The sequence below is a fragment of the Annulohypoxylon truncatum genome (assembly GCF_022578515.1).
Source record: "Annulohypoxylon truncatum strain CBS 140777 unplaced genomic scaffold F4807scaffold_4, whole genome shotgun sequence".
NCBI classification, from domain to species: Eukaryota; Fungi; Ascomycota; class Sordariomycetes; order Xylariales; family Hypoxylaceae; genus Annulohypoxylon; species Annulohypoxylon truncatum.
In genome coordinates, this window is record NW_025953790.1 from 1,237,006 (window position 1) to 1,250,643 (window position 13,638).

Below are 13,638 nucleotides of genomic sequence, written 5' to 3' on the forward strand. Positions count from 1 at the left end.
GGACTAAGGGATAGTGGTAGCAATTAGGATAGGTACCTAGGTATAATTTGTATTATGCAAGAGCAGCGATATAATAGCTGTTATAACCTGGAAGCTTCTTCGCCTGTTCTCCACGCGTTGTATTCTGTTGTCGGATGAACGCTGGGAGGCTTCGTTATCGAGGCGCAAAATAGATTATTCCTCTCAAATGATGTTATTAAGCCTCATAAAATTAGCTCTACTTACTAGATCGTCGTTCTCCTGCTTGGTAATTTTAAATATCCCCTTAACTGGCACAAGTCGGCAACCACTCGTAATTGGTATTAGTACAAGATAGGTATATTGCAGAATAAAGTAGAGTGATTCGTACCTACCTGGAGTAGCTAATTATCATGTAGCGCATTCGTTGTTTTGGATATTGTGTGTTAAAGTAACCGTACGGGTCTTAGCGGAACTAGCAAGTTGTGCCAGTTGCTGCATGGAGCAGAGTGGGCTAGCACTACTGCACCACGTACATAGGTGCCAGGTTGCTTAATCAGCGGGATAATTGAAGAATGGATACATGAAGGAACCCGGAAACATGGAGAGAGCCTATGAGAGGCATATAATTTGATATCATGAAACTCCAATTGACTGATTCATTCATCCGACCAATTGGCAAGTTATCAACATCTCAAGTTCCTACCCCTGGAAAAGTACACAGGAACGAAAGAACCACTATGATAGCTGGGCTTTCTCAATGCGGCAGTCATAGTCTAATACGAGCTCTGTGATTGGTTCGTTCAGTCAGTAGTCTACCTCAGAATTACAGGGATATGACGACTTACAAGATAAAAGCTCCGGACATTACATCAACGTTCTAAAACCCTTCGGCAAGTAGTCCGAATGGCGAATTGGGGCAAGTGCTGTGTGGCCCTAGTGGCCTTCTCCTCGGTGTTCGACCTCGCCCCTGCCGCGTTTTAGTGATTGTGATAGATTCTTGACGTCAACGATATGTTGTACCACAAGTCTCGTGTCTCATTAATGGACCTTCAAAAACATTGAAGTTCGTCGAGAGTGCGGATACGTGCGGGGCTCAGAGTTTGACTTATTCACTACAAAAACTAAGAACAGGCACACACTCTTCCTCGATTTTTCGTCTTCAAGTCTTCTGACGAGACTCGGGTTTATTTTCTTCAGAGTAATTTGTGCTGAACAGTTCCTCATGTCATCTAGTATTATTTCAGACGCTACGAGCAAAGTGAAAAACATGGTCGCAGGGGAGAAAGGCCGCAAGGTCGCCGACCTTGACTCCGTTTCCCAAACGGTTTCACCGGACGACAGAATCACTTCGGATTTCGGGGTGAAGATGGGAAATGTGGATGAATGGTTACGAGTGGCCAACGAGAAGAAGACAGGGCCTATGCTACTAGAGGATTCGTTCTCCAGAGAGAGGGTTAGTCTTCTGAAATTGACAAGTGATATGTCTTACTAAGCCCATTAGATCCATCGATTTGATCATGAACGTATTCCCGAACGCGTTGTTCATGCACGAGGAGCTGGCGCCTTCGGAAACTTTCGGTTGTTCGAGAGTATCGAAGACTTAACCACGGCGGGAGTTCTTACAGACACATCCCGGGAGACTCCTGTCTTCGTTCGATTTTCCACAGTACAGGGTTCGCGTGGTAGTGCGGACACTGTACGAGATGTGCGTGGTTTTGCTGTCAAGTTTTATACACAGGAAGGCAACTGGGATATTGTCGGAAACAACATCCCTGTCTTTTTTATCCAGGACTCCATCAAGTTCCCCGACATAATCCACGCCGTGAAGCCCGAGCCTCACAATGAGGTTCCGCAAGCCCAGTCAGCTCATAATAACTTCTGGGATTTTGTTTTCATGCACACTGAGGCTACTCATATGTTCATGTGGACCATGTCCGATCGAGCAATCCCACGCTCTTATCGCATGATGCAAGGGTTTGGCGTCAACACATTTGTTCTAGTCAACCAGAAGGGGGAACGCCATTTCGTCAAGTTCCACTGGACGCCTGAGTTGGGCGTCCATTCCTTTGTCTGGGACGAGGCGTTGAAATTGGCGGGGCAGGATCCTGACTTCCATCGCAAAGATTTATACGAAGCGATAGATAACGGTGCCTTTCCGAAATGGAAGTTTGGAATTCAGGTGATCCCCGAATCCAAGGAACATGATTTCGAGTTTGACATTCTTGACGCGACGAAAATTTGGCCTGAAGATTTGGTACCAGTCCGATACATTGGCGAGCTTGAACTCAACAAGAATGTTGACGAGTACTTCCCCCAGACTGAGCAGGTCGCATTTTGTACATCCCATATGGTTCCAGGAATCGCTCATTCAGACGACCCGCTGCTGCAGGGACGCAGCTTCAGTTATTTCGACACGCAGTTGTCCCGTCTTGGAATCAATTGGCAGGAGCTTCCCATCAACAAACCAGTCTGCCCTGTCATGAACTTTAACCGCGATGGTCAAGGCAGACACACTATTACCAAAGGACAGGTCAATTACTGGCCTAACAGGTTCGAGGCGCGGCCACCTGCAACTGCGCAGGAAGGGGCCTACCCAGAACCGCCCTTCAATATCCAAGGCATCAAGGCGCGAACCAAGAGCGATAAGTTCAGAGAGCACTACAACCAGGCACAGCTTTTCTTTAACAGCTTGTCGGAGCCGGAAAAGAATCACCTTGCTGCCGCGTTTTCGTTCGAATTAGATCACTGCGAAGACCCCATTGTCTATGAGCGCATGTCTCAACGACTCGCGGATATTGATCTAGGGCTTGCTCAGACAGTCGCTGAGATGGTCGGAGGAACAAAGCCCGAAAAACAAACCAGGGCCAACCACGGCAAGAAGGCTAGCAAGATAAGCCAGGTGGAGTTCGCCCCAGCCAAACCGACCATTGCTAGTCGTCGAATTGCTATCATTATAGCAGACGGCTTTGACAATACAGCCTACAGCACTGTGAAAGCAACAATCAAAGCCGCTAGCGCTCTTCCTTTTACCATTGGTCCACGGCGATCTGAGGTATTCCCAGCCGGAGCATCGAAGAAACCCGGTAACGGTGTCCAACCCGATCATCACCTTGAAGGTATGCGGTCCACCATGTTCGACGCAATATTCGTTCCTGGCGGAGCAGAATCGATCAAGACGCTTGCGAAGAGCGGACGTGCTCTCCACTGGCTGCGGGAAGCGTTTGGGCATCTGAAGGCAATTGGTGGCACCGGAGAAGCTGTTGAACTCTTCAAGCTAGCGTTTGCACTCCCAGACCTCCGAGTTTCGGCGACAGACGAAGCAATCGAGTCGTATGGTGTGGTAACGTTGAGTAAAGTATCCCCAGAGAGTTTGAGAGAGAGCATTACTATCGCCAAGGAAGGTGTAGGGTTCCTGGAGAAATTCTTGTACCAAATTTCACAGCACAAGAATTTCGATAGAGAATTGGCGGGACTCAACTCACAAGTCGCGTACTAGGCAGCCCGGAGACAATTGGGAAGGAAGTGGAGCATTAGGGAAATTGCTGCATATGAAAAAGGGTTTGTCAGTAAAATTTTCAACCGCTATTTGGCAGGCGTTCGTGTATGGAGGCACCGACTTCTCAGCTAGTAAGACTGATGAATACTATATCCCCGCTTTAGTGATCCAAATTGATGTTGTATTTTTAAGAAGTAATTCATTTAGTACATTGATGAGTCTGGCTGAACGGGTTAGTCGACAATATCATCACTCCCCGCTACCCCGCTAGATAGCTCCAGTTATGCAGGTAAGTGCCTCCTACCCTCCAAGACGGCCTCTGTGACAATGGATCCGCCGTCCCACCGGACCATTGGCTAGTATGGACGTAATTAATACGGTCATCGTTCAGGGCATGGCCATAACGTGTAGGCCCATCTAACGTAATAAAAATAGTACTAAAAGAATGCCAATAATTTTTGGCCAATAAGGATCTTCCATTTTCATTCAACTCGCTGGAAATGGCAATCACGCTCGCGCCTAGCAAGAGGCCGTGAATTATACAAAACTGATATATTTTTGAGCAGCTGACTTCTAATATCAATGTTGCCGTCGTTTTGTTATACAAGTTCCTGGGCTCCGACATATTGACAAACCATTCCAGTTCCCAAAGCCACAATAGCTCACAACCTATCCATTACCCAAAACCGCAATGTGGATGATGGAAAACATCTTACCTCTGGTGGAAATGCAGTTGTCCATATTGATCCACCGTAAAAGTTTCGCCGGGGCCAACCCAAACACTAACACCAGTCATGTCAGTTAAAAAAACCTCAATCAAAAAAAGATATAACGGAATTAGACTCACCCGCATCGGTCATCGTGCTCCAGATCAAAGCCCCCTTTGTCAGCCCAGATCCGCTCCATATTGAGCCGGTGCTGGCTCTTCGGCTTGCCCTCGGCGATCCGCTTCTTCTCGAAGTAGACGTAGGCGGCGTAGAAGACCTTGCTCATGCACCCGGCGTTCGGCCCCTTCTTGTTGCGGAAGTCGTTGAGCTGCTTCGACTGGAAGGGCTTGATGCTGGGGTGCGAGAGCTGCGCGTAGATGTCGCGGCAGAACTGCGCCGCGGTCACGCCCGGCGTCTGCAGGTGCTTCGTTATCTTCTTCCGGATCTCGTCGCACGTGTCGTACACGGGCACCTCGTCCGTCTCTTCGCCAGGGAGGTGCACGTTGCTGATATCAACCACGGGGGTAGACGGTGCCATCGCCCTGCTAGCTCCGCGAGATCCCGGTCCAGACGCGGCACCGGAAGTGCTTGCGGCGGCCCTAGCGGCAGCATTGGCTTCCGCCGTCCGCCGCCTTTTCACATCGGGCATCTTAAGGCCGGCGAGCTCGCGCTGCTTGAACCAGGCCCAGGCGCCGTCGTAGACGTTGCTGAACTGCCCGTCCATGGACCCGCTCTTGGACAAGAACGTGTTCAGGTTGACGGGCCTGCACCCGACGGCGGCGCAGAACTCGGTCTTCTTCATTATGCCGTTGTCCAGGAGCTTGTTGATGAGGGCGCGGACCTGCTTGCAGGTCTTGTCCATGGCCATGCCGTCGGTGTCGATGTCCAGGCTCCGCTTGTATGCGGCGATGTCGTCGTCTAGCGACGTGGCGGACTTGCGCTTCTTGCTGTTGGTGGGTTTGGGGGCTGTGGTAGAGGCTGCGGTGGCCGGGGCCGGAGCGGGAGCAGGAGGTTGGCTGGCGGCCGCCTTCGTGAGGTACGGGTTCGGCGGCGGGAGAATGGGCGTCTGATTCACCCGATTACTGGCGTCTTGGAGGGCCGGCCGCCCCACCTGGGACTTGTTAGCATTTGAGCTAGCTCATATCAGGTAGCGTGTAGGTGTCACTATACAGCACGAGAGTTATTCGACATAGTATGTTTTGGATGTTTGTGATTCTACCTAGGTATGTATGAAAGTTGATCAAAAGCGTAGGGAATTATGTTGACATAAGTTGTCATAGAAGGACATTAAGTATTGCTAGACATGACGCGCCTAGAACGCGTACCTTTAGGGCTGTTTACGGGATCTAGTAGAGGGGGATACGCGATGGCTCGTGCTGAACTGGACCGAGCTTCAGCGCTAGTAACGCGCTAACGCCCTACCTAATTCCCTAAGACGTCAGCTCACTCCCGATTTTGCTTCTTTTTGCTTCTAGATCAACACGGCACGGGACAGCTGAATGTGTATTGATGTATTAATAGACCTGGCGTTCTTGGACTCATCTTTTTCTTAGACTTTCGCATGTAGGTGGAAATGAACTGAAACTTCGATGCCCTAAGTAGTAGATCCCGAACATTCTAAGAATCACGGTGGCTTGGTTTCGTACCGAAAATATTGAAGAATCACCAGAATTCTCTATTAGCAAACACACAAGGTATAACTATGGACCCAAATATTCATTCTCGACCCGTCGAGTCCCAACGCCTTCGTAACCTTCGTCCTATAGTGCAAGACTGCCCTTACTTCCTAAGGCGGCGGTTCTGCTCTGTCTGACGCTTCATCTTCATGCGGTAGTTCAAAGCACGCTTGCGCGCAGCAGGGGACTGGGTGAAAGCCGCAGACCCGCCGAACGGCCCGGCGATGGCGTTATTCCGGACTCGCACGACGCAAACGTTGCTGGCGCCGCCGACAGTTGCGTCGCAAGTCATGCCCGCAGGCATCTGCACGGTCAATGGGAAGTCCGTGTTAGTGGCTAGGGACAGTCCCAGGAGCCCCGAGCCGGGCACGTCTTGCGTGACGTCAGCCGTCTTGAATGCGTCTTCCTGCGTACCACCCGAAGTCCCATCCACGGCGGCCTCTATGGGCCCGGCGCCGTCCTGGTTGATCTGTCGGAACGTCATAGTGACCGACCCATCGTCCGCCGAGGTGGGCAGGCCGGAGGTAGCGCCCTGACCGGCGCTGGCGGCGACCGATGTTTCTTGGGCCGTCTGGGTCTTCGTGCCTCCGTTCTTGCCGGTGAGGCCCCCGAGCAAGTCTCCGAGCCCGCGGATGAAGAGGTTGCTTCGCTTGCCCGCGTTTGCCGGGATCTGGTCTTCGACACCGACCGAATCGGCCGAGCCGTTGTTGGTCGGGGCAGCTTGGCCGCCCATGAAGTTCTGGATCATTGTGGCCGCGTCGATGGGGCCGTTGCCTTGGGTTCGGCCGAGAGGAGAGGCCTTGCCGCTGCTGATCTCGCGGTCCCTGATGATGGCGGTGTCGGCTTGTGAGCCGCATGCGTTGGTGGTGCAGTCTCGTGGTGTGCCATCGGCAACTGATATTGCTAGTCAGTAAACTTGTCTTCGCGTACGATGGTTCCTAGTTGACCTACCACTAAGGCCGGGCATTGTCACTCCATTAGCTCCCTTGATTGATGTTACGAGGCCATGTCCGGAAACGGCGGCGAGTAAGCCAGAGGCGGTTATGAGTGAGTAGCGCATTCTGGCGGCTTATATATTGATTAATGAATAGGAATGGTAAGAAAACGCCGCCAGGGCTATCGGAATAAAAGAGAATGAGAAGAAAAAAAGAATTAAGTGTGAAGTTCAAGTTGTAGCTTGGTGTTGATGAGAGAAGAGATGTTCACTTGCATCAGTTCCCATTGAGTCTTATATACACCGTCTCAACTGAAGCAAAAGCAACCGGCCACAACCGGCCCATCTCTCAAATGTGAATATTTTCACCGCTACACCAACATTAGACCAATCGCTTCTATCTCGTGAGTAGTATTCATCCGATGTTTCGAAACGATGGACAAAACACCGTCCATGTAGTAATTGTGCAGCCAATCGCATTCGAGTATACGAGATTCCCCACGTTTCGGGCCTCGCTAAAGACGGGTTTCTCTTCGACTTCAAACTAAACACTCCCTAAAAAGACACAGCCACAGCTACGGGTTTGAAGTTGCTACGTCTCGAACTCTTCCACACCCAATATTCCCCGCTATCTTCCGCAATTCTCGCAATAGCGATAGCAAGATCTATCCTCGCTCAAATTCATGATAGCCGCATACCGATACAACTTCGAATTACACTCGGCGAAAATATATCTTTGAGGAGTACAGCCGAGAACTTCAGCTATTGATACATTGTCTTCAATTTCGTATCAACACTTGACTCAAAATATTATCACATACATGCTCGCTGTAGCCTCTGCCTACCGTCCGCCAAGACAACTGCCAAGACGTCGCTGCGGCTCTCACATTTATAAGACGTAGCGACAGGGGCTCAAACATCCCCTGGGAAAATCTGGGAAAATCTCTTTACTAAGGAACTGAAACAAAACTGATTGACCAATCGGTGAGCTTCTAATCTACTTCATTGAGGTCTCTTTTTGAACCTTGTTTGCGAACATGTTATGCGCATTCGGATAGCGCTGCTGACAACCCTATCGAAAGTGTCCCTTCACTAACGCATAACATGATGAGCGGCTAACGATGCGGTAGGCGCAAATCCGGAGATCTCAGATCTCCATGATAAGATCTCCAGAAACTCAGAAATTAATTTTAAGGTCTTGGCCATTTGGCTGATACTTATGATATCTGAGGAACGTTCGGGACCGTCTCAGAATACTTATGAAGATTGTTGCGTCGAACTGGCAGACGAATAGGTTCACGTTCTGCAATGCCGAACTGAAGGGAGTTCGTTGCGAAGGAGATACCTAGGTAACCATCCAGGCGGGACCAGTCGCAGGACCAATCGCAAGAGAGACCGTATTTATCACCACTCCTACAAGGGACCCTTGAATCTTTAACCTCGATCTTATGATGACACAATACGACAGAGGGGCTAAGATATTATGGGTTGTATTGCGAGTGGCGCGCTGAAGTATTGAAACCGCCAGATCGGTGACCCGGATAGCTTTGACAATTAATCACATGCGCGGCACGGGCGCTGGCTACTACATTCTTTCATTCTCCTCCAGATACGGTTATAGCGAAGTGCACATGAGTATCAAACTATAGTTTGAATGGATATATTCAAGAAGGCGGTTTACGGATACATGCCTTAACACTCCATAATAACACCACTACATAATTACCATACCGGAGATACTGGGTGGAGGGATAAAAGGTAGTTTAGGTTCGACTCCTATTAGGCCTGTTGGTGCCTTCCTTTTATTCCTTCTATCTGGTGATTTCGTCCAGGCAGTGCAGTGGTAAGTGCGTCGCTTTTAAGCATCGGCCATGTGGTTCGATCCCATGGCGTGCGGCCTGAATCTCTTTTAAGAGTGCCGCCGGGGGCGTCACTTCCCTGCCCTGGTCTAGATACTGGGTGGAGGGATAAAAGGTAGTTTAGGTTCGACTCCTATTAGGCCTGTTGGTGCCTTCCTTTTATTCCTTCTATCTACCGGGAACCCCCATTATCGGATAATAATTTATTTTCCGTAAAAATTATAACTTATTATCATTATAATACTTTCATTTAATTATAATTATTAAATAAATAATTATTAATAAATATAAATAATTATTAATAAATATAAATAATTATTAAAAAATTTAAATAATTATTAAAAAATTAAAATATTTATTAAAAAATATATTTAAATAAGTTTTTTATTTTTTATTTTCGTTTTTATTATTATTAATAAAAATAAAAATAAAGCTTATAAATTTATAAGTTTATAAATTATAAATTTATAAATTTTTAATTTTATTAATTTATAAATTTATTAATTTAATAATTTATAAATTTATAATTTTATAAATTTATATATTTATAAATATAACGGATTAATTTTATTATTTATAATATCGTAAAATTATTCGACTTATAATTTTCGTTTTTTAATAATTATTAATTTAATTAATAAATAATAATTTCCATTCGTAAATTTTTTATTTTATCGTAATAATAAATTTATAATTTTATAAATTTATATATTTATAAATTTATTATATTTTATTAATTTTTATAAATTTATAAATTTATTAATATTAATATTAAAATAATTTAATATATAAAAATTAATAAAAAAATATTAAATAAATTTAATATATAAATATTAATAAAAAATATAAAATATTATATAAATAAATAATATATATATAAAAATATATATATATATATATATATAAAAAAAAATCTTAAGTTTTTTTAATAAATATTAATTTTAATATTATTATTATTATTATAAATAAAAAGAATTAAAAAAAATAAATAAAAAAAAATAAATAAAAAAAAATAAATAATATTAAAAATATTAAAACTTTAAAAATTTTATTAAAATTTAAAAGTTATAAAATAATAAATAAATTATAAAAAAATTATAATTTATCGTCGGTTTTATTATTATATAAATTATTTAATTAATAATTTTAAAAACTTAATTTAATAATTATTTATTAATTATAAATATAAATAATAATTTTTATATTATTAATAATTATTTAATTTTTAATAATTATTCGAATTTTTTAAAGTATATCAATAATTATTTAACTTTCAAATCATTATTAAGCTACATATTTTCCCACTATGGTACCCATTCAGGGGTTGAAAATCCGCCACCGACAGCCATCGCTCCTGTATGCATAATACCGAAGAGCTTCTATGAGAATAGTGCTTTGTCAGGTCAAAGCATCCAGCCGTCCGATTAAGCTGCTCAACCCCAATAGTTCTCGTCGTCCTCTTCAACCTCCTCAACTTCCTCTACTTCACGCTGTCCTTGATAATAAGCTTGTCGGCGTTCCTGAGTCATAGATGCTAATTCGTGGATCCATTCATCACGAAGTGGCCCTGGTGGTGGCATACTGTTGAGAGCATCGTCGACCTTGGCACCGAATGGCGATGGCCCTGTCCCTCTCGTTGGCTGAGGCTCTGACGTACGCAAGTTCTCAGCGTCTTCTCTTACACCACGGTTTGACGGGGTACGGGCGTAGTGCGCTCTAGCCGGACTCTTTGATTTATTCCTTCTTGCAGCGGCTCTTCTCAACCCCTCCAATCGCCTATCTTCCCGTTCCTGTTCCCATCTATATGTCTCGATCTCCTTATCTTCTTGCCACATATTCTTGAAGACTTCTTGGTACTTGTTCAGCTTGTTCATCTCGCGGGTCAGGCGCACGAGTTGAGATAGGAGGAAGAGCCCCAAGCAGATGCACACGAGGGTGGAGGACCACCAGAAGAGCCGCTTCGTGTTGTCCTTGATATCGTCGAGCTGTGCGTGCACCGCGTTAGCTGATTCGATTAGGTACATGCTTTCTTACTTTGACTTACCGAGTTCTGCACGTTTTGCGCGAAGGTGACGGCGCCATGTAGTGTATTTGAAAACTGTTCTACAATTGGCTTTTCCTCTAATAGGAAACTGTGTACGGATCGGTCTCCCATTGTTGCTTCGCAGTCCTCAGATCTTATCCCGCCTCTGATGAGTAGTAGACAGTAGCCAAGTTAGAAATAGAGAATTTTTCCCCCATCGAAGAGAAAATAATTATTAATGATAATCGTTGGTTTAATCTACAGAGCAGGAATATAATTGTTCTCTTTGACGTTCTTGCGGATTGCGTTCGGAATGGGACAAAGACTTGGGCTTAGCGCTCCGGCAGGGGTATCAAGCGAAAATAAAGTCCGTTTTCAGAATGGAAAATCCCCCAAAACTAGTTGGGCGGTCAAAGTTAGGTACTCGGAATACTAGATGTTCATAAATTTCATAGTTGTAGGGTCTAAGGCTGATACCCTTTGAATGTTTTGTTCGGACCCTTTCACCCCCTATTTGGCCTTAACCCTAGGGATAATCCCAATTAGTACATCGGTACTTTCTGAGTTTTTTTCCTGTCAAATCATTAATCCACTGCAAACACTTCTATCCATGGACACCCTAATCAAGTTACTTTCCTTTTTACCACCTTATTGGTTAGGCATCCCCTAAACTTGTCTACCTCGATAGGAATCAAATCCATGATATCCTAGGACATATTTAAGGCATGTTGGCAGTGGTCAGAGCAAATATCTATTTTCGTTGGGTCCATTAGATGCAACTGGATAACAGAGTAGAGGACGAGAATCATTATACTCCGTGGAATAGATATAAAATTGCCTGCCACCGAGAAGAGCAATTCCGCCGGGTGATAGGAAACTAAGAGGAAAAACTAATATCAAGCACTCCTTATTCGAGAACCTGTTTCCAACGTCCACGAACAACCGAAGTTACTAAAGAAAGAGCTAGTACCACAATCATCAGCGGCACTGCCACAGTCGCATAAATCCAGAAGTTTCCTTGCCCGGGTATGAAGCCCTCTTGCATGCTAAAAAGGCTTGAGGCAAACGTGAGCGGTACGAAGACCAAGGCGATATAGGTTAGATACCGCACGTTGGCAGCCTCAATAATAGAGCGCCGGGCTTCTGCCAATTGCATGGTCGTAGTTGCAACTGGGAGGATAAACTCTAACGCCCGGCTGTAATGTTCAATCTGCGTTGACAGGTAACGGAAGTCCTCTCGTAAAGTTGTATATGGAATAGTTTTCATATCGCCATTGAGCTGCGGCTTGGTAGGTTGAGGGCAAAGGTGCTTATCCATAAATAGCTCCACGAGATAGAGTTTATGAAGGCTTTGCTTACCGCGACGCCGCCACCGCTGTAAGTCAATGATGTCGGCTTCCGCGGAGCGGTGTTCGTGACCTCGAAAGGAATACTCGTAGAACTTGACATAGCAGCTCATGAGTTGGATATACGTCATCCATTCAGCACCGACTATCTTTAAGGGGTAATAGCTGAGTGCCATTATGGATGGATTGGCTGAGTCGAAGTTTGGAGGTGGGTTACGGTAATAGTGGAGAATGGTCTGGAGAATGGAACTTTTCTGTGGTATACTGTCGCTCTTGGCCGAAAGGCGAAACTGCGAGTATTTCGGCATTTCCGCGAAGTCTTCGAATCCACCTTGTATAGGCACTTGGGGGGTCCGTTCATAATGTCGTTCATGTTGCGTCCCAGGAGCACTAGGTATGATCAGATCTGCATCTGTAGAATCCACAAGGATTAAACCTATTATCTAAGATGTTAGGTGTCATCTCACAGGTGTAGGTATTTCGATCAAAGACTTGCATATCCAAGATTGGTCGCTAAGAACTTTTAATAGAATAGAGCAACAACTTCGTACCAAGCCGGGATGCGTGCCAAAGAGTGACGCAAGCCGCCTCACAGAACGAAGTATATTGCCTGAACTTTTGAATTCGTATGGATTGCGAGAAGATCCTGGGAATGAAGGGAGATTGATAACTCTTTGGTAATGCAAATGCAGCGAATCATCTGAGGCGAGGGCGGAGGGGAACAGCGCTATAAGAGGAGGAGACGGTGATTTATCGATTCCCACGAAAGAGGTACTTATGTAAGTAGCGAAGAACAATGGATTGATGTCCAGTAATGTTCCTAGCTTCTCAATTGAGTAAGAGTCGATGTCTTCCATGCATAGTATTCGTCTCATATAAATCTCTGATGGGGCATAAAGAGCAAGAGATATATCTGAGAGGCATTCGTCTAGCGCCATCGTTCTCTCTACTGTTTTCGTATCATGTTTCGGGGAGAAGTCAAGACAGTGAACGGGCACACCGCCAAATGGCTTGTGAGGACCAGAGAGAAAACTCGCGAGTCCATTCAAACATGGGTTCCGGCACACTTGGGCTCCCACAAACTCGCGATAAGACGGATCAATGTTGGTCGGTGTCATAGTGAAATATATTATAAAGGACGGTCTAAGAACTGAAGAAGAAATATTTAATATTCAAAGATTTATGGAGGGTAAGGTTCTAGCGGGAAAATATTTGGAATGGGAGGATGTATCGTCTAGGGCACCTCGGGTAGGTACCTCTGATGATGGGTTCATTCCCTGCTATCGTCTGTCACGTTTAGGTTCCTACCAATAATACAAGGCAGATTGCCGGTTGAATACTCTTATAATTGGCTTATTGGGTGCGCCCAAAGATTGCCTAGGTAGGTACACACATGGATAGCATCTAAGGATACAAATAAACCCACACCAGAGCTGAGATATAAGGGACTAGGTAAGCTATAGAAAAGCTTTTGTATATTTACGTATCTTACACGAAGAAACATGTAGATGTATACCAAGCAATACAAGCCATATCCGACTTCCGACGCTGACCTAGAGAATAAAAAGTAAAAAAAGAAAAAAAAAAAAGCGAAAAGTACCCTCCTAGTCGAGTATTTTCCAGCCATCAAAATCCT

At 45.2% G+C, this 13,638-nt stretch overlaps 5 protein-coding genes across 5 annotated transcripts; 1 reads left to right on the plus strand and 4 right to left on the minus strand.

The window, feature by feature from the left end:
* The first annotated feature begins 994 nt into the window (after positions 1-994).
* On the plus strand, positions 995-3,625 carry F4807DRAFT_470861 (catalase). The gene is made up of 2 exons (XM_048002857.1): positions 995-1,414; positions 1,463-3,625. The coding sequence occupies exons 1-2, from the start codon at positions 1,184-1,186 to the stop codon at positions 3,455-3,457; spliced, it is 2,226 nt and encodes a 741-aa protein (XP_047858090.1). The 5' UTR covers positions 995-1,183; the 3' UTR covers positions 3,458-3,625.
* A 293-nt stretch (positions 3,626-3,918) lies between these two features.
* On the minus strand, positions 3,919-5,467 carry F4807DRAFT_411649 (uncharacterized protein). The gene is made up of 3 exons (XM_047996721.1): positions 5,335-5,467; positions 4,305-5,275; positions 3,919-4,239 (listed from the first exon to the last, which is right to left on the minus strand). The coding sequence occupies exons 1-3, from the start codon at positions 5,353-5,355 to the stop codon at positions 4,170-4,172; spliced, it is 1,062 nt and encodes a 353-aa protein (XP_047858091.1). The 5' UTR covers positions 5,356-5,467; the 3' UTR covers positions 3,919-4,169.
* Positions 5,468-5,818: 351 nt separating this feature from the next.
* Positions 5,819-7,026, minus strand: F4807DRAFT_411651 (uncharacterized protein). Its single transcript, XM_047996722.1, has 2 exons — positions 6,792-7,026; positions 5,819-6,734 (listed from the first exon to the last, which is right to left on the minus strand). Exons 1-2 carry the CDS (start codon positions 6,898-6,900, stop codon positions 5,944-5,946), a joined length of 900 nt encoding a protein of 299 aa, XP_047858092.1. The 5' UTR covers positions 6,901-7,026; the 3' UTR covers positions 5,819-5,943.
* A 3,040-nt stretch (positions 7,027-10,066) lies between these two features.
* On the minus strand, positions 10,067-10,788 carry F4807DRAFT_456917 (uncharacterized protein; the record flags this gene model as incomplete). The annotated part of the gene is made up of 2 exons (XM_048000965.1): positions 10,067-10,618; positions 10,678-10,788. The coding sequence occupies 2 exons, from the start codon at positions 10,786-10,788 to the stop codon at positions 10,067-10,069; spliced, it is 663 nt and encodes a 220-aa protein (XP_047858093.1).
* A 604-nt stretch (positions 10,789-11,392) lies between these two features.
* F4807DRAFT_470863 (uncharacterized protein) lies at positions 11,393-13,120 on the minus strand (the record flags this gene model as incomplete). The annotated part of the gene is made up of 3 exons (XM_048002858.1): positions 11,393-12,445; positions 12,524-12,915; positions 13,003-13,120. 3 exons carry the CDS (start codon positions 13,118-13,120, stop codon positions 11,564-11,566), a joined length of 1,392 nt encoding a protein of 463 aa, XP_047858094.1. The 3' UTR covers positions 11,393-11,563.
* Positions 13,121-13,638: the final 518 nt, after the last annotated feature.